This window comes from Macaca nemestrina, chromosome 15 (assembly GCF_043159975.1).
Source record: "Macaca nemestrina isolate mMacNem1 chromosome 15, mMacNem.hap1, whole genome shotgun sequence".
In the NCBI taxonomy this organism is placed as follows: Eukaryota; Metazoa; Chordata; class Mammalia; order Primates; family Cercopithecidae; genus Macaca; species Macaca nemestrina.
This window is the reverse complement of record NC_092139.1, coordinates 98,726,180-98,749,771: the sequence shown is the minus strand read 5'-3', so window position 1 is coordinate 98,749,771 and position 23,592 is coordinate 98,726,180. Positions and strand designations below refer to the sequence as shown.

The window sequence follows — 23,592 nt, the reverse complement described above, 5'->3', positions numbered from 1 at the left end:
CCTCCCCACCCCCAGGAGACGCAGGGAGGAGTCAGAATCGTTGAAAACCAATAATTTATCAAAACGCTGCGTGTATGTGGGGGAAGGGTGTCGCGACAGACAGGGCAGCGGTGGGCGGGCGCACAGGGAGGGGACGGTGCCCGGAGGGTGGGGGCGGCAGCTTGCCACTGGCTGGCCATGCGGGCAGGGAGGCTAGACATTCTTGCCGCGCAGGCGCAGTTCATGGCGCCGCAGGTGGTTGTAGAGCGACTGCACATAGGTGAAGACACACTTGGGGTCAGGCTTCTTGCCCATGATCATCATGTCCTCCACCTCCACCAGAGGCACACAGTCCACTAGCATCCTGCAGGGAGGGGGTACGGGGGTGGATGTCAGCACCGGCCCCGCCTCTCGTGGCGCCCCTCTACCCCAAGGTCTTGTTTATTGCCGCATTGCCTGCTGGTCTTTAATAAACTCCAGGCAGGGAAAAGCCTTCCAGGAAGGCAGGAAGCCCCTGGCTTCATCTACCCAAGCCTAGAGGTATCCCTCGGGGCGGGGGAGCAGAGCTAGGCAGGTGGAGGCGGAGATGGCAGAAGAGAGCCCCATCCCAGTCAGGCAGGTCCTGGGTCTGTTTCCTCCAACTCTGGGGAGGAGCTGGCTCCAAACCCTGCCCGTGCTCTCCCTGGAGGCCGCCTTCTGCTCACCCTCATTGGCACACTTCAGTTGGTAGAAGCCTCTCAGCTGGGCCTTTGCACCCAAATGGGCTTCATCACTGGCCAATCTTTCTCTATGGACATTTCTCACTCTAGTTAGCCTGTGGTCCCCTGATGATTGTCTGCTAGCTCCCTGACCCGGTACTTCCTGTTGAGAGGCCTAGACCCCTGTTCTTTGACAGGGGGTAGGGATAACCCTGCTGCTGGAGATGGAGGCCAGGGAATGTGTGGGCAGCAGAGGGGTTCTCTAATCCTTATCATCTGCCTTGGGTAGAGCAGGGGAGGCAGATGAGGATCCCAGCCAATACCAATGGACCATCTACATCATGCTCAGGGGTGGGACCACCCTTCTGGCCATCCTTCAGAATGCTAGTTGCCCTTCACAGATAAGGAAACTGAGTGACAGAGCAGAGGAGCGACTTGTTTCAAGCCCCACGGTTTAGTAAGTGCAGGTTAGGCCGCATGGGACTCAGGCCCCCAGTTCTGGGTGTTGGCAAAGCCTTTTCCCCACTCTGGAGTGAGTGGGTTGTGCCTATTAAGCAACTGACAGCCCCCAGAGCTCTGAAGCTGGAGTCTGCTCTCTGGCTCCCTTTCCCCTGTCCCTCAACCCCCAGAGCAAGACCTCTTCTGTCTTGATCCCTGTTTGCTCTCTCCTATCTGCCACACCTGGCACATAGCAAGCATTCAATGTTGCAGAATGAGTTTCCTATGGCAGGGAAGGCATAATGGCAAGAATTCCTCCTTATTCTCAAGACACCTGAGAACCCAAGACCACTTCCCATCTTGTGCCCTTATGGACAAACTCAGAACTGTGGTAGGGCTGGGCCTACTCCCAACTCACCTGGACTCCTTCAAAGAAGAAACCTGGGAGGCAGAACACCTCTGTTTTAGTCCAGACTCTATCCCTAACCAGTTGTGGGTGCTAGATAAGGCCCTTTTCTGTGACTCAGTTTCCCCCTCTTTAGAACAGGACAGTTATTCCCTATCTCATTTGAGACCTTACAAGAATTTAGGATGAGTGAGAGGATTCTCAGTCTGCTGCTGATGAGTTACGTGCCCCTGGGGTCATCCCTATCCCATACTGGGCTTGTTTCCCGAGCTATACCATGATGCAGAGGCAGCCTCTCTGAAGCTTCTTCCAGCTGTGGCTATCGTCCCAGGGATCCTGACCTCCCTCTCCAACCTGGTGCTCCCTCCCGCCCCCACTCCCTTCCCTGGAGACCTTATAAAGCCATTGTTTACACTGGGGCTCACGGCTCAGGGCTCAGGGCTCAGGCTGCCCCAGTGACAGGCCAAACACCAGGCAACTTGAGCAACAGAATGGCTGAGTCACACTTTCCAACTGGATCAGGGCTGGGCTGGGCCCCTCTCCCTCCAAGCTGGCTTGTTGGGCAGCAGCTCCTAAGTCCATATATGATCTGGAGATAGCACCAAGCCCATCCTCCCCTCATCTGCGCTCCTTCTCTGAGTGTGTGTGTGCACGTGTGGACTGCCCCCCATAATGGCTATAGGCCCCGAGGGGCATCTGAGTGTGCCCCTACCTGTCACTGACTCACATTCCTTCAGCCAATCCCCTTGCTCCTTCTGGGCCTCTATTTTCAATCCTCTCTACAAAATGGGCGGGAACGCAGTGATGGGGCAAGGAAAACAGCCACTAAGTGGGGAGTCTGGAGTCTCAGTTTCTGGCCCCACCTCTGAACTAACCATCTTCCCTCTCCCTCCCACCCCCAGGACAGTCTTAGCCCCTCTCTCTCTCTGAGCTCCTTGTCTGTAATGGGGTAGTTAGTTCAGGATCTGAATTCTCTACTTTGGTACTGAGGTGAGGTGACCAGAGAGGAAATGCCACAGCTGGCTTAGGATCCAGAACCCCCAGCCAGCAACATCTTCCTGTTGAACTGGTCCTGCCCCTGAGCTCCCCACTTTGGAGTATGGCACCACCAACTCTCCAGTGCCCACATAGGAGCCTGGCAGACTTCTTGACCTTCCCTCACCCTCTCCAAACCAGATCTATTGGGAAGCCTGTCTCTCTCGCTCTTAAGCTATTCCAGCCATCTAGTCCATCCCGTCTCTCATCCAAGCCTCATCCAAGGAAGGTCCTAGAATGCTACATCCATCCCTCCTCTGTTTGGAAACCTTTTATGACTCCTGTTGTCCTCAGGAGGAAGGTCAATTTTTTTTTTTTTTTTGAGACAGAGTCTCGCCGTGTCACCCAGGTTGGACTACAGTGGCATGATTTCGGCCCATTGCAACCTCTGCCTTCTGGGTTCAAGTGATTCTCCTGCCTCAGCTTCCTGAGTAGCTGGGATTACAGGCGTGTGCCACTACGCCTGGCTAATTTTTGTATTTTTACTAGAGATGGGGTTTCATCATGTTGGCCAGGCTGCTCTCGAACTCCTGACCTTGTGATCTGCCCGCCTCGGCCTCCCAAAGTGCTGGGATTACAGGCATGAGCCACCGTGCTCGACCTGAAGGTCAAACTTCTAACTGTGGCCCCCTCCTCCTCCCTCATATCCAGACTCAAGTTTCTTCCTTTCCTGGTGTGCTGCGCTCTTCAGCTCTCTTGCCCTGCTAAGCCTAGGCTGATCCCTCTGCCTGGAACTCCCTCTCCCTCCTTTAGCCTGAACTTGTTCAGATCCCAGCTTAGTTTGCACTTTTTTCAGATGGAGGGCCCAGACCTGGGTCAGGCACCTCCCCTGGGCTTCCCCCATCACAGTGCTGCTCACCTAGGTCATCACCGCCCATTCAGAATGGTCTCGCCTTGGGCCCTGAACTGCCAGAAGACAGGGCTATGTCTGGCTCCTCTGGCTTGACTAAATGCCCCCCTTACTTCTCCCACCCGCCTCCCTGGACCCTCTCTGTGCCTTGCTGAGCAGATTCTGGTGAAATGGGGCAGATGGGAGAGGCGGCGTTTCTCACCGTGGGGCCCCGAGCAGGGGTTAGGACTTTTTGGTTTTTACCAGCCCCTTCTGGACCAGACAGCGGTAGAACTCCTGGATGTACGTGTACACGCACTTCCAGTCAGGCTCTCGAAGCCGCACCATGTCCTCTGTATCCAGGAGCTGCGGGCAGTCCGCATGGGTCCTGGGGAGGGTAGGGGGCCGGGAAGGGGTGGGGGATGGGGGCAGGAGGCCAGGGCCCCAGGTGGGGAAGAGAGGGAAGAGGCAGAGAAGAGAGAGGGGAGGAAACAGAGACACACACATACACACACACACAGAGACATGAGTTCAATTACGATTCCAGTGCTGCAGTCTGCCAGCCCCCCGCATGCCGCCTCCCCACTGTGGACGTGCCGCTCACTACCCATCACTAATGGTGTGCAATGCAAACAGGGGTGGGGGCCAAACCAGTCACAGGTGCAGAGAACTCTAGGGGCAAGCGGGAACGCGGGGTGGGGTAAACGGCGTTGGCACCAAGGTTGGAGAGGAGGGCTGTGCCCCAGGGAGAGGGGGTGAGGGAGGCGTGAGAGGAGGTGGGGGGAGGAGGAGGAGGAGAAGGAGGAAGAGGAAGAAACTTGAGAGAAACCAGAAAGAAAAGGGGAGAGAAGGGAAGACAGATGGAGAAGGGTGCTGAGGGTGAGGTGAGCAGACGGGGCAACGATTCCAAAGTGGAGGGCTTGCTGAAGTCCTATATAAGCCTCTGGCAGCACTATATAGGCTGGGCGGGCACGGTGCCCGGGCCAGGAGCCTCCTTTTGGAATCTCCAGCCGGGATCCCGTGGGAGCAGGAAGCTCTGGTGATAGTGGGAGGAGAGCAGGACAGAGAAAGGGAGAGAGAGGGAGAAGGGGGCAGAGGGAGGATGGAGGGGATATGGACAGGGCCACCTGGTGGGCCTTGGCCCGGGCTGGTAGGCCGGCCTGTGGCTCCTTCGTTCCGGCGGGCACCTGGCACGCTCAGCAGCGGGTGGGCGGGGATGGAGAAGGACGGGGACTCTCTGGGGAAGGGGGTCTCAGCCGCTGACTGACCAAGTGGCCGGCCCGCTCCAGGGGTTCTCAGGGCAACTGGGCCTGGTCCCGATGTCCAGCCCCAGATGTGCAGCAACATTAGCAGGGCCAGGGCCCACACTTACTCCGCAGATGAGAAGGCCACCTCGAAGTTCTGGCGTCGGTTCTGAGGGCTAAGCTGCCCATAGTCGAAGGCCTCAGGGAAGAAGTTGTGCACCAGGGCACAGAAGGCCATCCCATCACTCCAGCTGGAGGAGAAGTTCTGGATGTCGACATGCTATAAGCCGTAAGAGGACGGGTCAGGACCCTGGGGGCAACTCCCCGCTGCTGTCTACCCCTCAGCATTCTGGTATTCCAGACCTAGGGCACTGGGCACAGAGAAGCCCTGTAGCTTGCACAATGAGTGAATAGTTGGAACACGAGCCTCCTCCAAGTGAGTCTGTCAACTCCCATATTTGTGATTTCAAGGGACAGACCTACTGAGAGGCCCAGCGCCACGCAGCTAAGGCCATGGTCATGCCTCATCACTCCTTCCCTGGTTTAGAGAAATTGACTCAGGGCCTCCTACAGAGCAACAAGGAGGGGACTCCAAGAGTGGGATCCGGCCTTGAACCCTGCCCACCACCCAAGAGGCCCTGTTACTTCATCACTGATGCTGGAATCTAGGGCTTGTCTTGTGTCCTCTTTGAGCCTCAGTTTCCTCACCCCAAGAGCCTTTCCATGTTCCTTGTGAGGCCACACAGTGGCGGGAAGTGTACTGGGGAATAAAAGGAGCTCTGCTAAGAGGGGGGTGCTGAGCTGGGGTCTGGGGAGGCCTCCAGGCCCCCTGGCCTCCCGGGGCTCACCTCGTAGCCGCGAGTCTTGGCTCGGCACCAGTCCAGCAGCATCTGCTTGATGCTGTTGGCGTTGGGGACCCCGAAGCTGGTGGATCGCTGCACGGCTGCGCGGGGTCCGCCAGGGCTGCTGTAGGGGCGGTGTCAGGACCAGGTCACACGACTATAAGGGGCGTGCCTCAGTGGGCCCACCCAGTGGATCCCAGGCCCCGCCTTCCGTGACCTTCGGGCCTTTGCACCACAGATCTAGTCGTGCGTTCTTCCCGCCTCTGCCGGGCCAACTATGAAGCCCCGCCCCCCACTGCCCAGCCCACTTCTGCAGCTCACCCGGCCGCGCCCTCCTTCTCCAACTTCTCAATCATGGCCTTGCGCGCCTGGGAGGCTGAGGTCTTGGGCAGACTCTGCGCCTTCATCAGCTCTTTCTTCTTCTCGGCCTGGCGTTTCTCAAGCGCCGCCAGGCTGCCGGCCCGTGGGCTGGTCTGGTCCTCGCGGTCGAAGATGCTAGGGGTTGGGGAGATGCATGTTAGACAGGGAGAGGAGGGCTGCTCCCCAGCCTGGGCCACCACTCGCGAGGAGGAGGGGCTGTCTTGTGGCACACTAGTATCTCCACTGCCACAAATGCCTGCCAGGGAGGGAGGCGTCCTCATCACACCCATTTTAGAGTTCACTGAGGCTCAAATGACAGCAAGGTTTTCAACGGGTTTCCGCCTCCCCGTCCCCCACCCATGAGCAGTTCTCTGAGAAGGCTCATTGTACCCTCAAGTTACAGCTGAGTTCAGCTTCTGGGCACTATCCGCTAATAAAAATGACGACTAACATGGTAATAATTCATCTCTGTTGATCCTTTCCTGTGTGCCATTTTAAACTTCACAAGAGCAGGGAGGGGCCTTACCAATTCCACTAAAGGTGAGGAAACTGAGACCCCCGGCAGTAACTTGCCTATGATTTCAGAGGACGTGATGGCCAGAACTAGAACTTGAACAGTCTCTCTGACTCAGAGTCCCTGGACCCCTTTGATTCCCATCCTGGATTCTGATCCTGTTCCTGCTTTCTGCCAGCCCCAACAGCCTCTGTTACATGCGGGTGCCCTCCTTCCTCATGGGGCTAAGGTATAAAGGTGCTCTGTGACCTGGGACATGGTTTGCAGATACTGGCAAGTGGCAGTGCCACCAGGCAGCTCAGTGTGGTAGGTAGGCCTCTCTAAGGCTTCAATGCTATTGTGGCCACTCAGAGATGTGAACCCCTAAGCAACTCACTGGCCTCCCTGAACATCCACCTCTCCTGTGGTGTGGTTGAGAATAAAATGAGATCCCAAAACGAGCAGGATCCTTAACTCTCACTTTGTCCCTCCCTGGCTACAGACCTGTTACCTCCAAGCATCCCAGTCTACCCCTCTATTTTATTTATTTGTTTGTTTGTCTATTTATTTATTTTTGAGACTGAGTCTCGCTCTGTTGCCCAGTCTGGAGTGCAGTGGAGTGGTCTCAGCTCACTGCAACCTCTGCCTCCCGGATTCAAGTGATTCTTGTGCCTCAGCCTCCCCAGTAGTTGGGATTACAGGTGCCTGCCACCACGCCTGGCTAATTTTTGTATTTTTAGTAGAGATGGGGTTTCACCATGTTGGCCAGGCTGGTCTCGAACTCCTGACCTCAAGTGATCCACCTGCCTCGGCCTCCCAAAGTGCTGGGATTACAGGCAAGAGCCACTGTGCCCGGCCTACCCCTTTGTAAAATGGGTTTGCAGTTAGGTCCCCTGTGGCACTGACTCCTCTATGGTCAGGGATTGGGTGCTGGTGCTCACCTGCCCATCTTCTTGGATGAGGAGGAAGAGGAGAAGGTCTTGGTTTGCATCATGGTGCTGCCACTGCCATCTGCAGAAAAGGGGAAGGGGCACCGGGTGAGGGCTGGGGCTGGACATCAGGAGATGGGATGAGAGGCTGTATGGAAGGATGGTGATAGCCGCAGGCAGAGAAAAGAAAGTGACGGCACAGTTGAAGACACGGAGAGAGAGCTCAAGGAAGAGCCGGAGGAGGTAGGCGGACAGGCAGGCAGGCACAGGGCGACGCCAGGTGGTCTTACTCTCCGAGCGCCTCACGAAACTTGACTCCACTGTGGTGGTGCGGGCCGTCCGTGTGCCATCATCTGCAGGGGCAGGGGATGAGAAGGATGTGAAAGGCATAGGGAGCCGGGGGAGGATGTGTTCCCACCCTGAGTCCTGGGCCCCATTTGGCCCCTTACTGGAGTGGACGAGCCGCTCAGTCTTGGTAACAGTGCTGACAGCAGAGCCATCAGCTGCCCGCTGGCTGTGCCTCGTGGTGGTCTCAGTGGCCGTGTTGCCGCGGCCCTCCCCTGGCCGGCCCCGTGCCTCCTGCAGCCGCCGTTCCCGCTCCTTGTCCCGCTGGTCTGGGCAGGGGATGCCCCGTGCATGCACAAAAGGGCCACCAACGCCCACACAGCACAGATGCACAGGTGCATGGGGCACACAAGATGGGGTGGAGGGTGGCTTGTTAGAAACATGAATGACACAGGTAACAAGGGCCTCTCTAGGAACAGCTGGGGTGAGGGGACAGCCATAACTTGACAGGGAATTGAGTGTGGGAAGGGGCTGATGGACTCAGGCAGAAACTAGAGAATACGGAATAGCTAAACTCAAAGGGGTATGGATCCAAGAAGGGAGTTTCTATAGAAATGCGTAGCTAAGTCAGGAGAGGTATCTAGATCTAGTGAGGGGGTAGCTGAGTCTAAGAAAGGAGAAGCTGAATGAGGAAGTAGCTGAGTGGGCCATCAGTGGGTCTTTGGTTGGAGAAGAGCAGCTGGAGAGGCAGGAATATTTAGATCCAGGAAGGGAGCAATTGATGGGAGCTGAGAAGCAATCTGATCCAGGGGAAGAGTAGTTGGGAGAGAAGCTAGTGAAGGGGGTTAACTGGGCTTAAAACAGAAGTAGGTGGGTAGAGATAGAGACTGGGGTGGCCATCAGTGGGCCCTGGCAGAAGCAGCTAGATTCAGAGAAAGAGTAATTGCGAGTATTTGAGAGGAGAAGCAATTGAACCCAGAATCTAAGGGAATGAACAGATGTGTCCAGGGAAGAACTATCTGGGGGAGGAAGTAGCTGTGTCCAGGAAAAGGGAAGCTGGATGGGGCAGAGGCTAAGATGGCCATCAATGGACTTCAGGGAGAGAGGAGCAGCAGGGAGAAGGAATATCTGGATTCAGGGAAGGAGTCGTTGACAGTACTTTGAGAGGCAACTGGATCCAAGGAGAGAGTAGCTGCGGGAGGGAGTGTCTGGGTCTAGGAAGGAGAAGAGAAGCTGGTTGGGAAGAATAACTGGGGTCGCCAGCAGGAAAGAAGGAGCTAGGGAAGGGAACAGCTGGATCCAGCGGGGAATAGCCAAGGGAACTGCTGGATCTAGAGAAGGAGAAGCTGGGTAGGGCAGTTATTAAGCTGGGGTATCCACAAATGGACCCCAGAGTATGAGGGGAGCAGCTGGGGAATGGGGCAGCTGGATCTAGGGTAGGGCAACTGGCTCTCTACCTCTCTTCCTTTGTCGGAGCTCACGAAGTGCAGCCCGGATGAGCTTCCGCTCTTCAAAGTCCGTGCTCTGATCCAGCTGCATATAGAGCCCGTCATTGGCTACCTGGTGCCTGCTGGCCTCTGCCAACCCCCAGCCCACCAGATCTGGCCATACCATTTTGTCCAAGACTCCTTCGTCCTCAATAGTCATCAGCTCCTCAGCGCTCAGAGGGCTCCGCCCCTCTGGTGCTTTGTTCACTCGGGTCTGCTCGGCCCCATTGGCTGCTTCCACTGCTGCAGAGGGAGGCTCTGCTGGCTCTGGTTCCATCTGCAGGGTGGGGAGAGGGCATGGACTTTAAGCAGGGGCAGGGGTATCCATGCCCCCAATGGATAGGAGAGCAGATCCTAGGGTTGCTGGCATGCCTTGGAAATAACCGCTAGCCTGCCAGCCTGCTTGCCCAAAGATGGCCATGTCAGTGTCAGTCAGGGAAGAGACACTGACAGCCTTGTTGTAGGGCTTCCCATGTACCCAGAATTGTATTAATACAATGGATAGTAATAGTAATGATGATTTCCAGTCCATAGTAACGTTGTATAAGCACTAGGGATTTTACTGTCCCTATTTAACAGAAGGGAAAGCTGGGCGCAGTGACTCATGCCTGTAATCTCAACAGTTTGGGAGGCCGAGGAGGGAGGGACCACTTGTTGCCAGCAGTTTGAGACCAACCTGGGTAACATAGCGAGACCACATCTCTACAAAAACAAAAATAAAAAATTAGCTACGCATGGTGGTGTGCACCTATAGTCCCAGCTACTCAGAAAGCTGAGGTAGGAGGATCACTTGAGCCCAGGAGTTAGAGGCTGCAGAGAGCTATGATCACATAGCTGCACTCCAGCCTGGGCAACAGAGTAAGACCTTGTCGAAAACAAAACAAGACCAGAAAAAACAAAACAAAACACACACACACACACACACACACACACAGAGAAGGGAAAACTGAGGCTCAGGGCAGCTAACTGACTTGCCCACAGTCTCTCTCTAAGTATGACACAGCCTGGGATCTGAGCTGAAGGTAGCCTAACTCCTGAACCTCAGTTCATTTTGCTGCTTTGTTCCCAGCCCCCTCCCAGGCAGGCTCTGCTCTGTGCTGCCAGTTCCCGAGGCCTGGGTCCTCCTGGGCCAGTGCCCAGGCAGCACATGTTGCCCCCCATCTGCCTGCCACCTTGCCAAGGGGGTTGGCCCGGGGCCCGTAGGCTCCTGACCAGGTGTCTGACTGGGGCTGCCCTGAGCCAAGACCTCTATGAAGCTCTCCTCTGTACCACCTCCCCATGCCTCACCCCTGCTGGAAACCATCCTCTAAGGAGTCTCCAGCCCTGTGGCGCTCCCAGGGCATCTCCCTAGCCCCTTGAAGACAAGGCCCCAGGCCAACTATTATGGCCCTTCCTCTCCTGGCAGGGCCTCTCTGTCTGCTATAAGGGTAAGGAGAGCTGAGGTGGCAGCTGTTTCAGGGAGGCTTGGTCTAGCCAGGGTGCAGGGCGGCAGGGAGCTGGGGGCTGGGGCCTGGGTCATGCCAGGGGCTGCCAGGGCAGCTGCCATGCGTGCCTCAGGGCTGAAGCCTGGCACCCTCTTGCCCTAGTCTTAGAGCACTAGTGCCCCAGTCCCCTGTCAAGATAGGTAAACTGAGGCTCAGAGAAGGTGGTGACATATCTAAAGTCACAGCGGAGGCAAAGCCTGGCTCAAACCCTCCCCCTCCCACCAACCCAGAGGGACTTACAAGACTAGTGCTGCGGGTGGTGCAGGTGGAGGAGCGGCGGCGGGTGCTGAAGGCAGGTGGGTGGGCCACAGGGGTCCCAGCATCCTCGGCAGCCTGGAAGAGGGCCTCGGGGTCGGCGGCAGCCAGGAGCAGCTCGCTGGGCTCCAGCTCAGGCTCGAGGCCGGACACAAGTGGGACCCCTAGCCGTAGGCTCAGCACCTCCACCTGCCTGCTCAGTGCATCCAGCCGCCGGCTCAGTGCTGCTCTCTCTGCCCGCAGTTCTTCAGCTGCCCGGGCCACCGGCTCCACGGTGGCTACAGCTACCTCGGCTGCCTGGGTCACTGCCGCCCGGCCTGCCTCAGCCACCGCCCGCAGCTCCTCCAGTGCCCGGCCCAACTGCTCCTCAAGGGCTGAGGCCAGTTCAGGCCCAGGCCCTGGTACCCCCGGCATGGTGCTGGTGGGGACGCTATGGGGGGTAATGGTGGGGCAGTGGCAGGGGCTGCTGCTTCTGGCTGACAGTGTCTGAGTCTTTGCAACTGGTCCGAGGGCAAAGGCAAGGGCAGCGCGGGCCTGCCCCGCCCCTGCCTCCCAGCCCGCCACCAGCCAGCTGGAGCTGCAGCCCAAATAGAAACCTATTCTGGGCTCCTCCGTGGAAGGGGCAGTGGGGGAGGGGGGCATGCCCAAGCAGGCAGATCGCCAGGCCTGGCTCTAGCCCTGCAGAAATCATAGGCCTGCAGCACAGTAAGACTGCCTGGGTTCTGAAGATCACTGAGATCAGGGCCCCATGCCTCACAGGTGGGGAAACTGAGGCAGGGAACAGGTAATGGACCTGAGCCACCATGTACATTAGCTGTGAGAATCAGTCTGCTGGACTCCAGAGCCTGCACTCCTTTACCCTTTACCCTAACTCCAGCTGTTTTAGACAGCTGGAACAGATGGGGGAATGGAGGCACAGGGAGGCAGGACTTTGAGTGATCTGCTACAAAAAGTGTCTTGGTCTGACATAAAAGCCCTCTGGCCTGCCTATGGTGCTCACATCCAACCACAGGCTTTGAGCAAGCACGTTATAGCACATCACCTGTCCTCTTTGGTTCCAGATGAGTAAACTGAGGCAAGTTGGTGGTGTCAGACCCAGGTCTCACTGGAGCACCTCCCATCCACCTCAAGGGCCTCAGCTGGTCCCCCCACTCCACCCTACACAATCCCTTGTCAGAAGGCAGCTGGATCCTGCTTTTTTGGAAAGGAAGGGTGCTTTATTTCCCTCACTCTCTCCCTGTCTCCCATGAGAAGGCCCAAAGCTGGCCCTAGCCATCTCACCTCAGCCAAAGTCCTGTTCAGTCCCTGGTTCAGCACAGAGGGCATTACCTGGGCAGCCGGGTGGCCCGCTTGGGGATCCCTTCCCCGACTGAGCTCCCAGCTAGTGGATCCTGGGCTTGGGAATTAATAATGGAAGCGTGCTGCGTATTCAGTTCCCAAGGCACCTGCTAGGCTGCTGCCTCACCTGATTGGCGCCCCCCTGCCTGTCTGTCCCAGCTTCTGCCCAACCCCCACAGGGGGGTTGACGCAGATGTTAATCACTAATCTCCAATCTCCTAATGGGCCAGGCTGATCTTGGATGAGCAGATGAGCTGCTCTATACCTCAGGGCTGATGTCCAGTGTGGGTGGGCGCAGGGGCACTGGGGCTGCCACAGGAAGAGGGGAGCAAGCCCTCACCACCCTCTGAGCCTCAGTTTCCCCATCTATTCACCAGGAATGAACCAACCAATTTCGGACTAAGGATCAGAGATCAGCATCCAGGAAGTTTAACGCCAGTACAGAGTAAGCTTCCGACACACTTAGGGGCTGATACACTAGGGTCTGGCCTTAGCTCTGCCACCAACTGGCTGTGGTCTGTGAGCAGCCACCTTCCCTCTCTGGGCCTCAGTTTCTCTGTGTGTTCAGTAGGGGAGGAGCAGAGGAACCCTACTAACCCCACACCCTGAAGCAGTGTATGTGAGGCTGACGGATGGTGAGACTGGTGGGGTGAGGAGGGGCTCACCTTGACGCTGCAGCCTCCTCGGCTACTGGGGGGGGCATGGCTGAAGCTGGTGACATGAGTGACACTGCCCAGCCGAGCCAGGGTCCCAGGGCTGTTGACACGAGTGATGGTGCTCTTGCCCCCACTACTGGTGCTGAGTAGGGTCGGGGGCGCCCGCAGCCCCAGTGTCAGTTCTGAGTGGGGAGAAAGGCAGCTGTCAGGAGGATTAGGTGGAGTGAGGGCAGTGCCAGACAAGGTTGATAGTGCCCTCGCTCCCAGCACACCCTTTGGAGACACCCTGAGCTCTGGCCGCAGCACCTGTCCTGTATGCAGAAGTGCGGTTGCAGGCACTCATCCCCATTGGGGAGGCAGTTGGGGGGCCTACCTGCCCTCTGGTTGCCTGTGGGCAGCAGCACGCGGCCTGTGGAGGCCTGGCCACGGCCATCCTTGATCTCGATGGTGAATGTAGTCTTCATACTGCCCCCTGGCTCGGCAGTGCTGACGGCCACGGGCAATGGGGCACCAGGCTCCTCTGAACGTGCCACAGGCCCCCCTGCTCCGTTTTCAAGGGGCCTGGGAGCCAAGCCCCGCCCCCTGGGGCCCTCCTCCTGGGAGCAGCTTTGAAGCTGGGCCAGGGGCTGGGCTACTCCTTGTTGCTCCTTGCTGAACCGGGAGGAGGTATCACTGCGGCCCCGAGAGGAGGAGCCGCTGGAGGAGGAGGCAGGGGTGGTACTGGTGAGGGAGGGGCCCACGAGCCTTGCGGGGGTCAGGGGACTTAGGGCAGCCCGGGGTGTGCCATCCTGGAGCCTAGCAGCCATAGGAGAATCTGATGTGAACTTGTGGACACGGTCCCGCACAGAGCCAGCCCGCTGGAACGAGGAAGGTCTGCTGGCAAGGGGGGTGGACTCTAGAAGGAACAGGAGGGCTGTCAGCAACTGGGTGGGACAGGGTCTGCCCAGGTCCTAGGCAGTGTGAGAATAAGTAGTACCTCGGTTCTGGGCTGGCTGGTGGGGGCTGAGCACCGACAGGGAGCGTTGGCAGGGTCGGGGTCCAGCCACGTCTGGCAGGTTGGGGAGGGGGTGATGGCCATGTGGGGAAAGAGAAAAGACAGGGGATAGTGGGGGTCCAACTCTCATAATCCTCTCCTCTACACCTCCCTAGCCTCCCACCTTTCCTATACTCAACCCCCACTCCACCTCTCCATCCCCTCCTGGATCTCCCACACTCCGGCATCCCCACTCGGCGGCGTCTCTCCTACAGGCACCTCTTCCCCTCCCACACTGACCCTAGGATGACTTGGGACACTCCTGGGGGCCGGGCGAGGCTTAGGCTGGAGGAAGGATGCCCAGATCCTTCCTGCAGATGGGGAGGGGGGACAGCCCCCCTGGCCAGTGCTGCCCACAGCTCCAGCTGGGAGATGGGTGGACTCCCTTATTGGGGAGAAGAATGTGCCTGAGGCCTGTTGCCTTTCAAGGCTGCAGGGGAGGCCTCTAACCATGGGGGTGGAGGGGGAGGTGGGCCTAGCTGGGGGCGGGGACACTTCAGGGGTGGGGTGCAGTATCAGGGACTGCCTCGACCTGAGGAAGTTAGAGCTGCCTGGCACAAGAGCCCATTCTCTAGGCAGGGAAAGGGAGGCTGGGGGAGGAGAAGGCAGATGCCTGTGACTACCCCTGCTGGGACCCTCACCTGCTCTCTTGGTGTCAGAAGGGCCTCTGGTGGGGCTCTGGGCAGCAGGGGTCTCTTTAGGGCCAGACAGAAGCTGCAAGGGGGAAGAACACAGCATGAGCAAGGCCTAACTCCCAGACCTGCTCACTTGCCTGGCATCCCTGCCCCTCACCCAGACTCACCTTGTTGACCACCTGGCCCTCAGTGCTGGTGAGCGTTGGAGACTCCTGAGGCTCAGGGCTGGTGGTCTTGGGTGGGCTGGGGGGTGGCTCTGGGGCGCCTGGAACCTCGGCTGTAAGGCACTGGGCCTCGGCAGGCTCCAATGGAGGCTCAGGAGAGGCAGCGGTGGGTGAACTGCTGGCTGAGGCAGGTGAGCTGGATGTGCTCCCAGGTGGGGCTCGCAGCAGGAGTGTCACTGTGGTCACATCCTGGCTGGTGCCTTCAGGGGTGGGAGTTGGCTTTGAGACCTCTGTCTGCTGTTCCTGTTCCTCTTGCTCTGGCACCTGTAAGGGACCCATAGGATATAACCAAGGCTCCCTAGGCCTCGAGTGCCAACCCCACCACTGAGGGCCAGGCTGGCAAGTGCCCAGGGCAGGGCATGCAAAGCAGAGTGGTGGGTCATGGCTTCCTGTAGGCACACCTGCGCAAGCACTGGCAATGATATGCTAAGGGCAGTCTCTGATCCCCATTTCCCAATCTCTTGGCACTACCTAGCCAAAGGGGTTCAGAGAGAACCCGGTCCTGATGTCAGTGGGTGGGTATGGCAGGAGACCTATTGGGGACGAGAGCTTAATAGATCCCTGGAGTGGAGGTTCCTGACCCCTGGCCTCAGCCTGGTTCATCTGGAGTGGGAGTGGGGTCCTGCCAGGACTGTGGACCCAGCGGCCTCTGCTGGCCACTTAGGGAACCTGCATGGCCTGACCTCTCACCCACACTCTCTGGAGAACAGAGTGAACTGTGAGACAGCTGGGGTCTGACATGCAGGCCCCATAAGCCAAGGTAAAGATGTGGGCTGTGTTGAGGGTGAGGGGCAGCCCTGGGATGGGTTGAAGCAGGGGAGGTGCCAGGGGCGGATTTGCATTTCTGGGAGATCCCTCTGGCCGCTGAATAGAGGCTGGAAGGCAGGGGTGGGCCCCTTACAGTCAAATACCAGCCTAGCAAAGACACACAGGTGCTCTATGCTACTGGCATCCATGGGCACAGGACACTGGGCCACCCTCCCGCCCTCCTTACCTCACACTGTTCCAGCCTGTGTGCCACTCGCCCCTTGCTGTCCTCTCTTAAGCCACTGTTGGGACGCGCGCTGCACAACCTCCCAGCCAAGGTGGCAGCTGGAAGGGAAGCAGCAAGTGGCAGGTGAGTAGTGGGGAGGTGCTGTGGACAGCAGACAGCAGGGCAGGGGTGGGGCCGGGACAGGCCACATACCCTCAATCTCCTGAGCCCGTACGCGGCGGATGGCAGCTCGGATCAGCTTGCGCTCCTCATACTCACCAGCGCTTCGCAACTGTGGGTGACAGGCAGGCTGCGGGTGTTGGGCTGTGGAATCCAGGTCTTCACCTGCCCTGCCCCCATCCCCTGCCCCAGCCTGGGCCTCACCAGTGCAGTCAATTCCTCTACATCGTTCATGGACTCCAGCTGCCCTGCCAGCCGTGCCAGCGCAGCCCGCTGCTCAGCTTCCCGCTGCCGAGAGCTGCAGAGACATCATGACTGTAACCACCACTGCCATGGCCAGGTCGTGGAGGATGTGGGCTAAGGGCAGGAGTCAGAACAGAGTACCCAGAACCTTGGCAGAAGGGCATGTGGCTGTGCACACCCTCTGACTGCACACTGATACACATATGCCCATGGACATGGGCACTAATACCACGCACTCAGACGTGCCGTCTACACCAGCACGGCGGTGACGCCACAATCAGGACATGCTCCATGCCCACAAACATCCCTGTTTTTCCAGAAGCGTGTGTGGACGTACCGCCATTGGCACATGCAGTCCACAGATACACTTGTGCTCACGCCTGCCTGCACACATGAGTTGAGCTGGGGCGCACACTCACCCTCTCACCCGCATGTTCCATCCCCCACTACTCACTGCAGCCAGTTCTCCTTGTTGTCCTGCCGCTCGGCACGGAAACGCTTGGATGCCAGGGCCTCCTCCTCGCGCTCCAGCTCCTGCCGCTGCAGTTCCCGGATGGCTGAGCGGATGCGCCGCCGCTCTGCCAGATCTGCTGTGACCTCCAGCTGCAGCGGGGGCGAGGGGCAAGTCATTTTGGCTGCCAGGGGCGGAGGGCTGGCACCAGCTGCCCACGGGCTCTGCCTGGGGCACAATATGTGGCCTGTGTCCACTCCCTCTGTCCCAAGCTCTTCACGTGCCTGCCTGCCCACTCAGGGTCTCGGGGGTAGACCCAGCCCACTGTTTCAGGACTCTTGGGGAGCCCACTTTGCATTGTGGTTCACAGAGCACACGACTGAGTGGACAGTCAGAAACTGCCCACCTGTGCCAAATGCCAAGCCAGGCACTCCTTTCTACAACTCGATTCCTGCCCCTCAGAGCCCAGATCCCCAAAAGCCAGGGAGCTACTGCAGGAGGAGGAGGAGGAAGGCCACCCTATGAGCCACTAACAGGGTCCCTAAAGGGAAAGGTGAGAGCTGAAGTCTACCCTCTGAGCAACGGAGGCTCCCATGGTCTAGTGACCAAACACCACAGCCCACCTGGGGGTTGACTGGTTCATCCGCAGATGGGGAAAGTGAGGGCAGGTGCTCAGGAGTCCTGCCTGGCTGAGGGCTATTGTTCCCACTGCACTGGCCTGGCCCTAGCCACCATCGAAGGAGCCAGGGCGCAGAGTGGAAGGACCAATTCCCCAGACATATAAGGTAGCTGGCACTAGGGGCCACCCCAGGGCCTTAGAGAGGGCATCCCTGGGTGACAGGTGCTCCTACCAGGTTCTCAGCCCCTCAGTTCCCAGGAAATTGGGGGTGACTGGTCTAACCAGGTTCAGGAAAGAACACCTTCTCTGGAGTGAGTCAGCCAATCCTGTTGCCTCCCCCACACCTCCACCATGTAGAGCCACCCCCTACAGATCCTCAGTCCTCAAGAGGACTGGCCCAGGGTTCCCCTGGAAGATAGTGGCAGAGATAAGCCTCCAGTGTGGCTCTGATAACCAGATGGAGCCAGTAAAGGCGGGGTGATTTCCTCTGTCCCCACCCCCCAAATCATTCAGGGGTAGGGCCAAAGAACCCTCTATCATCTCCCTTTTTAGCACCCTCCCATCATTCCTTTCTGCTTAGTGGGAAGGCCAGGTGGCAAGGGTGGGGATGGAATGGAGATAGTTTTCAGCAGGGAGTGTGGGCTGGCCCAACTCAGCCATGAGCCAGCTTGTCCTAGTCTGAAGAGAGCAGGGAGAGTCTTGGGGGAAGAGCCCTCCAGGGTCCACGTTCCTGAGGAATTATGAGAAGGCCCCCCGAAACTCAGGCCAGAGCCCCCAGTTGGTTCCAGCTTGGCTGGGTGATTAGGAGCATAACCCTTAAACTCTCTGCGTCTTGGTTTTCTCATTCGCCAGTGGGTGAGGTTGGGAACAGTGACTTGGGTTCTCCTGTACATAGCTGGAGTTGCAATAAGCATCACCCTCATACTTGGTTCTAGCCAGTCAGGGGAAGAGAGAGAGACGAGAGGGCAAAGAGGAAGGGCAGCATATCTCAAGGCATCAGTAACATTTATGGAGAGCCTGTGAGTTGAACCCTGTGCTGAGCCCCCTACTTGTCCTAAACCCACAAAAACCCTAGATACTGTGTTATTCCCATTTGACAGATGAGGAGATTGAGGTCCAGGGAGATGTGATTTGCTCATGGTCAAACGACCTGAGCCAGGATTTGAACCCAGGTCTCTCTGACTCCAGGGCCTGCACTAGACTGAGGATAGCTCTGCTATTGGGGTCTGTTTGTCATGGTGGGGACCTCAGGGATCCTGGCACTGTGTTGGAGACCCCTCTAGCCTGGACTAGAGATGCTCTGAGGCCTAAGGAGACCTTATAGCAGAGGCGGGGGGAATGAGGCTCACTCCCCAGCCGCCGGTCCTGGCTGTGTCTCAGGCCTTGAGCCTCCTGTGGTACATTTGGAGACTGGGGGCTGGAGGGGACAGAGTCCAGCCTCTTCTGTACAGAGGGTAAAGAGGCCCAGAGGGGCAAGGGCTAGCCTTTTGTCTCCTAGGTCCCCATTCTCAGTGCTCTGCGCTCTGAGATGGGGTCCTTGTCCCTGACAAAAGTCTGATGTAGGAACTTGGCCACCTCTACAACACAACCCCTGGAGCTTCAGTGTCCCCATCTGGAAAATGGGAGCCTCCCTCTGATCCCCCATAGTGGGTGGGCAAGGCTGGGGACTGACAACCTCATTCCACTGGTCACCCTCTGGCACGACCCTTACCTTTGGGCCTGGAGGCAAAGGTTGGACCACAGTGTCTCCTCTGTTCCACCCTCCCAGGCCCCACCGCTGTGTAAGGAGGGAGCTGTGGGAGGGAGGGAAGGAAGTACAAAGCGCCATTGTCTACTGAGGGGGAAGGGGAAGGGGATGGGGCGGTTTCCGAAACTGCCCAGGGAAATTCTCCCGGGAGGAAAGAGGGTGCTTCCTCCCCCTGGGGGGCCGGCTCTCCGTGTGCTCTCTGCCCTCGCTGCTGGGAAGCCTGGCAGGCCCTGAGGTCTCGCTGGGCCTCAGTCTCCCCAACAGCACAACGGAGGGGACTCTCCAGGGTTTCTCCCAATCCCAGCTCCCCCAGTTGCCCATGGGGGTCCCGCCGGCGGTGGCGCGAGGCCTCGCCAGGGGGCGCTGAAAGCCCGCAGGCTCTGCGACCGCATTCCCTCGCAGGGTGCCTCCCTCGCAGGGTGCCGCCCTCGCCTGGCCCACCCCGCCTCGCGCTAGGCGCCGAAGGGGGAGCCAGATATGAAGACCCCCGCTACCGCCTGCTTCAGTGTCCCGACCTAAAGGGAAGAAACCAAGGTCCCCAGGATACCCAGCTGAGTGACGGAGGTCGAACTGGAACTCGGGACCGAGGGGAGGGCGTCCCGGCTGGTGTGGAGGGGCACGCGGCGTGCAAGTCCCCAGGCGCCCCCATTCCGACCATTCCCCGCCCAATCCTCAAGAATGTGCGGGAGCCGGGGCCGGAAGCGACTGCCCGCATCCCCAAATCGGCCAGACGCCGGGCGCAGGGCGGGCGGAGCGGGCCCAGCTTTTCCTTATAAGGCCCGGCCCCGCGGGGAGGAGCCCGGTTCGGGACGCCCCCGTTCTTGCCACGAGGCCAGCGGGGGCCGGGCCGGCGCGCGGGGCGCAGTAATGGCGGGCGCCGGGTGCTGGAGGAGCCGCTCCCGGGGTCGGAAAGACTTCGAGCGGCACCAAGCCTGAGACCGGGGCAGGTTCTCATCTGTTCTTTCCCAGAAATTGGGGCGTGAGTGGACTGACTTCAACCACTGCTCCAGCTTCTTCTCCGAAACTTTTCTCAGCGCCGCCCGAGCCCCGCATGAGAGTGGGAGGTGGCGGCTGAAGAACTCTGAGCCTGACTGTGGACACCTTGAGATGAGGATGCGCGGGAACCTGGCCTAGCATTCCCTCTTTTTGGGCTGCGCAGACTCTGTGACTCCCACTTGGACTTGGACTTCCTGAGGGGAGGTCGAGCTGACTGGTGGGCACCTTTGGAAACCCAACCCCATCCCCTCCAGGCTGCACACATCCTGCGGTGATAGTGGAGAGGCAGACACCCAGAGAGTCTAATGCACTGGTCTGAGAACATACAGGCAGGAGTGCCTTGGGGAGGTTATGGCAGCAGCTGGGCACTGCCCAGTGGCTGGGCTACGCTAGCTGGTTCCAGCCTCTGCCTGCAGGGGAAGGCATGAGACGGGGGTGGGTCACTTGTCTTCTAGGTAAGGTAAATCTTTAATTTACCCCCATGGACAAGGTTCAGGGACTGGGGAGATGGAGCTCCTCTGACCCCTCCTCCAGGTCAGGCTGCCTGGTCTTGGGGGTTGGGGGAGGAGCCCTGCCCCACCGGGTTGCCCTACAGCCTCTCTGTGCATGGGGATAGACAGGGCTCTCAGGAAGAGGAACAAGAAAGGGGATGGAGTGGGCTCATCTTTCTTCTACCTGAGATCTGGGTCCATGCCTCATTCTGTACCCATGCCAACTCTAAGACCTAGAGCTTGTGTGCACACACATCTCCCTCCCTCCCTCCATTTTACAGGTAGAGGAACTGAGACTCAGGAGTAGAAAAATGAGATGAGAAGCCACAGAATCCATAAGGGCCCACAAAGCCTGTTTCTCTCTTATGGCCTCGTCCAGCCTTGACTTTCCCAGGACTCTGGTCCCCCGTGGCCCACTATGGGGTTGGGATTTTGGCACAGCTCCTTCTTAGATGGGTGTCCTTGAGCAGGTGATTTTAACTCTCTTGAGTTGCAGTGCCCAGGCTTTCAGAGCTGCTGTAATTATTCTGTGACATGGTATATATACCCAGTACCCAGCCTGCCCCCTGCCAGGCCTTGGCATTGTTAATCATTGCTGCTACCATTATCACTGGGCCAGCTTCCAGGGGTGGGCACTGCCCCAGCTATTGCTCTGGAGAGGCATATCCAGCCTCACCACACCTGTGGCTGCACATGGGCGAGTCCACAGCAATTACTGTTTAAACAGGTGGTGGCCATGGAGGGCTGGGAGGGACTAGGCTTCAGCACCTGGCATGGACAGGCACATGCCACAAGGGCCTCTGCATCAGCCACATGGAACTGGCCCACCTCTGTTCCCGTGTCCCCCTCCTCCTGACCTTTCCCCCATCACTTCTTCCTGTTAGCTGAGAAGTATCCTGGATTGACCCTGCCTCTCTGGCTTGGCTTTCCTGTCCCCACAGTGGGTGATGGGGCCACTTACCAGCTTCCGAAGGGCTCCCTCATCCAGCCCAGCTAAGGCCTCGTCTGCCATCTCACTGGCCCCTAGCTCCGTTGGTTCCTTTCTGGTGAGATCCCCAGTGCCTGTGGCACCTGTCACCAGCTCAGAGGATTCTGCAGGGGACAGACATGAATCAGGCATGCTGGGGCTTCTAGAAACCACAGACCCTTAGGCTCTGTGCCTTACTTTCCCTCTCTAACCTAGGAGCGTCCATTACTGTCCCATCCTGTATTGTGGCTCCTGGCTGGAAGTTGCCCTCTGCCCTAGGGTGGTTTGCTGGAAAACTCAGCAAACCCAGCATAGGGGGTCTTTGGTTCCAGCCCTGCCAGCTTGGCCACCAGTCTGCTGTGTGGCCTGGGATGGACTCTCATCCTGTCTAAACCTCAAACAGGGAGGGCAGGGACCTGGATTGAGAAGCCAGAGCCGGGCAAGGCCCACCCAAGCTGTGCTCACCACCAGGGGGTGCACTCCAGTCTCCAGTTTCCTGCCCCACCCACCCATCCCCAGGGCCTACCCAGCCCCCACCCACTCTCCAGGCTCAGCATCTGGCTGTGGGCTGAACCCATAGTTCTCGCTGCCACCACCACTGTCATTCCCCCAGGTATAGGAAGGTACACTTTGTCTTCCAATTCTTGGAGCCAGCTCTGCTGTCCAGACCTCCTGAAGCCAGGTGTCCAGGCACCCAGCACCTCCTGCCAGTTCACACAGAATTCAATTCCCCACCTGGAAGGGCTTTCAGAAGCTGACCTGCCCAACCTCTGGATTTCAGGCAAACTGAGAGGATTGAAGAGGGCCAAGGATTTGTCACTAAGCAAGGAGGAAGCCAAAGACTTAGAGGGCAGAGAAGGATGTAATCAAAATCTTCGTCATCTCCGGCTTCCGAAGCTCCCTTCCAAAGTGCCCTCAAGGGCCTGGAACACTCTCAGTGACAGAGGCAAGAGCCCCATTTCGCCCCAGTGCTGCCTATCAGAATGGACTCCTAAATCCTGGCCCAGCCTCCCAGCGTATATCTCTTCTTCCTCCTGTAGCCCCAACTAATGTCTGGACTTTGAGGGGCCCTGGTCTGGCACACTGGATGCTTAGTTAATGTATGGTGACTGACTAATGTATGGCCCCAGGACTGCCCCCCCCGTCTCCTGTTGATTCATCTTTCAATCATCCCTTCCCTCTCTTCAGAACAGTCACTTGGGAAGTCACCCCATCCAGTGCATGGGTAGGGGGTGAGGGTTACAGCTCCACACAGTTGGGGTATGTGGGTCCCTGCCTGTTTAAGTCACTGCTTGCTCCTCCTCCCATCCTGGTAGGCTCAGAGGTGTCAACCTCCCAATCTCTGCCTGTTAGGATTCTTGCCTCTTACCTAGTTACTCTGTCTGCGTTAAACCTTTTCAAGACTGTACAGTGGTCACCAGCCTTAGGTTCTGCGGACATTCTGATTCCCCCCATGTCTTTTCTTCTAAGGGGCAGGTGTCCCCCTAATGCCTAATTTAGACACCCACGGGACTATAAGAAGATCCCTGCCGCTGCCCTTCTCCAATCCCATGGCTCCCTGTCACACAGTCTGGGGTCGCCGGACATTGTGAGGGGCCTCAGGGTTCTGTGGCAGCTTCCCCAGGGTTTCTGCCGCCACAGACTAGCGCCCCTGTGGGGCGTGGGGTCCCTTAGGAATCCGCGGGCGTCTTCCCCCAACAGTCTCAGAACTTTATCTCATGGCTTAGAGCTCTCGTATGGGTGGGGGCTCCTAGGTCTGGACGTTCCAGAACTCCTGGCTAGACATCCGGGTTCCACCCCCGAACACGTTGGGGCAGCATCAGGATCCCCCCCGCGGTCCGCACACCCACCTCTCAGTCCAGCCCACCCGTCCGGCGCAGGCTCGGCTTAGCTCTTTCGGGACCAGACAGATGGATTAGACACGCGCAGGCGGGAGGCGCCGCGACCCGGTGTCCCAGTCCCGCTCAGCAACCGTCCCCTGGATTCTATGGAGAGCTGCCCGTCCAGCCGCGCCAGCCTCCCGGCTGGCCCCGCCCCGCCCCGACGCGCCAGCCAATTCTCGATCGGGTACCTCCCACTCTCGTGTGCCATTGGGAAAATTCAATTTGACGGCCACGCCCCTCGCAGGCCAGGGAGGTTGGAGATTGTAGTCTTGGGGTCGTCTGCCTCGGTGGCTTTAGCGAGTCGGGTGGGCATCGGCAGGGGGACGCAGGCTCTGCGCCAAGTCGGGGAGGGCGCCCCGAGCCGAGGTAAGTTTCCTGGGGTCGTAGGAGTC

At 58.5% G+C, this 23,592-nt stretch overlaps 1 protein-coding gene across 10 annotated transcripts; it reads right to left on the bottom strand.

Annotated features, from left to right (window-relative positions):
- Nucleotides 1–37: 37 nt before the first annotated feature.
- On the bottom strand, nt 38–23,305 carry LOC105487215 (smoothelin). Of its 10 annotated transcripts, XM_071080413.1 has the most exons (22): nt 23,168–23,305; nt 21,312–21,442; nt 16,501–16,649; nt 16,008–16,101; nt 15,837–15,915; nt 15,645–15,742; nt 14,594–14,914; nt 14,433–14,505; nt 13,735–13,806; nt 13,132–13,653; nt 12,768–12,940; nt 10,750–10,842; nt 9,150–9,302; nt 8,996–9,071; nt 7,703–7,867; nt 7,544–7,606; nt 7,266–7,335; nt 5,793–5,966; nt 5,478–5,595; nt 4,758–4,909; nt 3,609–3,773; nt 205–343 (listed from the first exon to the last, which is right to left on the bottom strand). In XM_071080413.1, the coding sequence occupies exons 2-21, from the start codon at nt 21,360–21,362 to the stop codon at nt 3,629–3,631; spliced, it is 2,841 nt and encodes a 946-aa protein (XP_070936514.1). In that variant the 5' UTR covers nt 21,363–21,442; nt 23,168–23,305; the 3' UTR covers nt 205–343; nt 3,609–3,628. The 10 variants fall into 10 exon arrangements, with proteins under 10 accessions (XP_011748889.2, XP_011748893.2, XP_011748888.2 ...); XM_011750587.2 differs by lacking the exon at nt 10,750–10,842 and having other exon boundaries at nt 38–343; XM_011750591.3 differs by lacking the exons at nt 3,609–3,773; nt 23,168–23,305 and adding an exon at nt 21,620–21,750 and having other exon boundaries at nt 38–343; nt 21,312–21,443.
- Between the last annotated feature and the right edge of the window lie 287 nt (nt 23,306–23,592).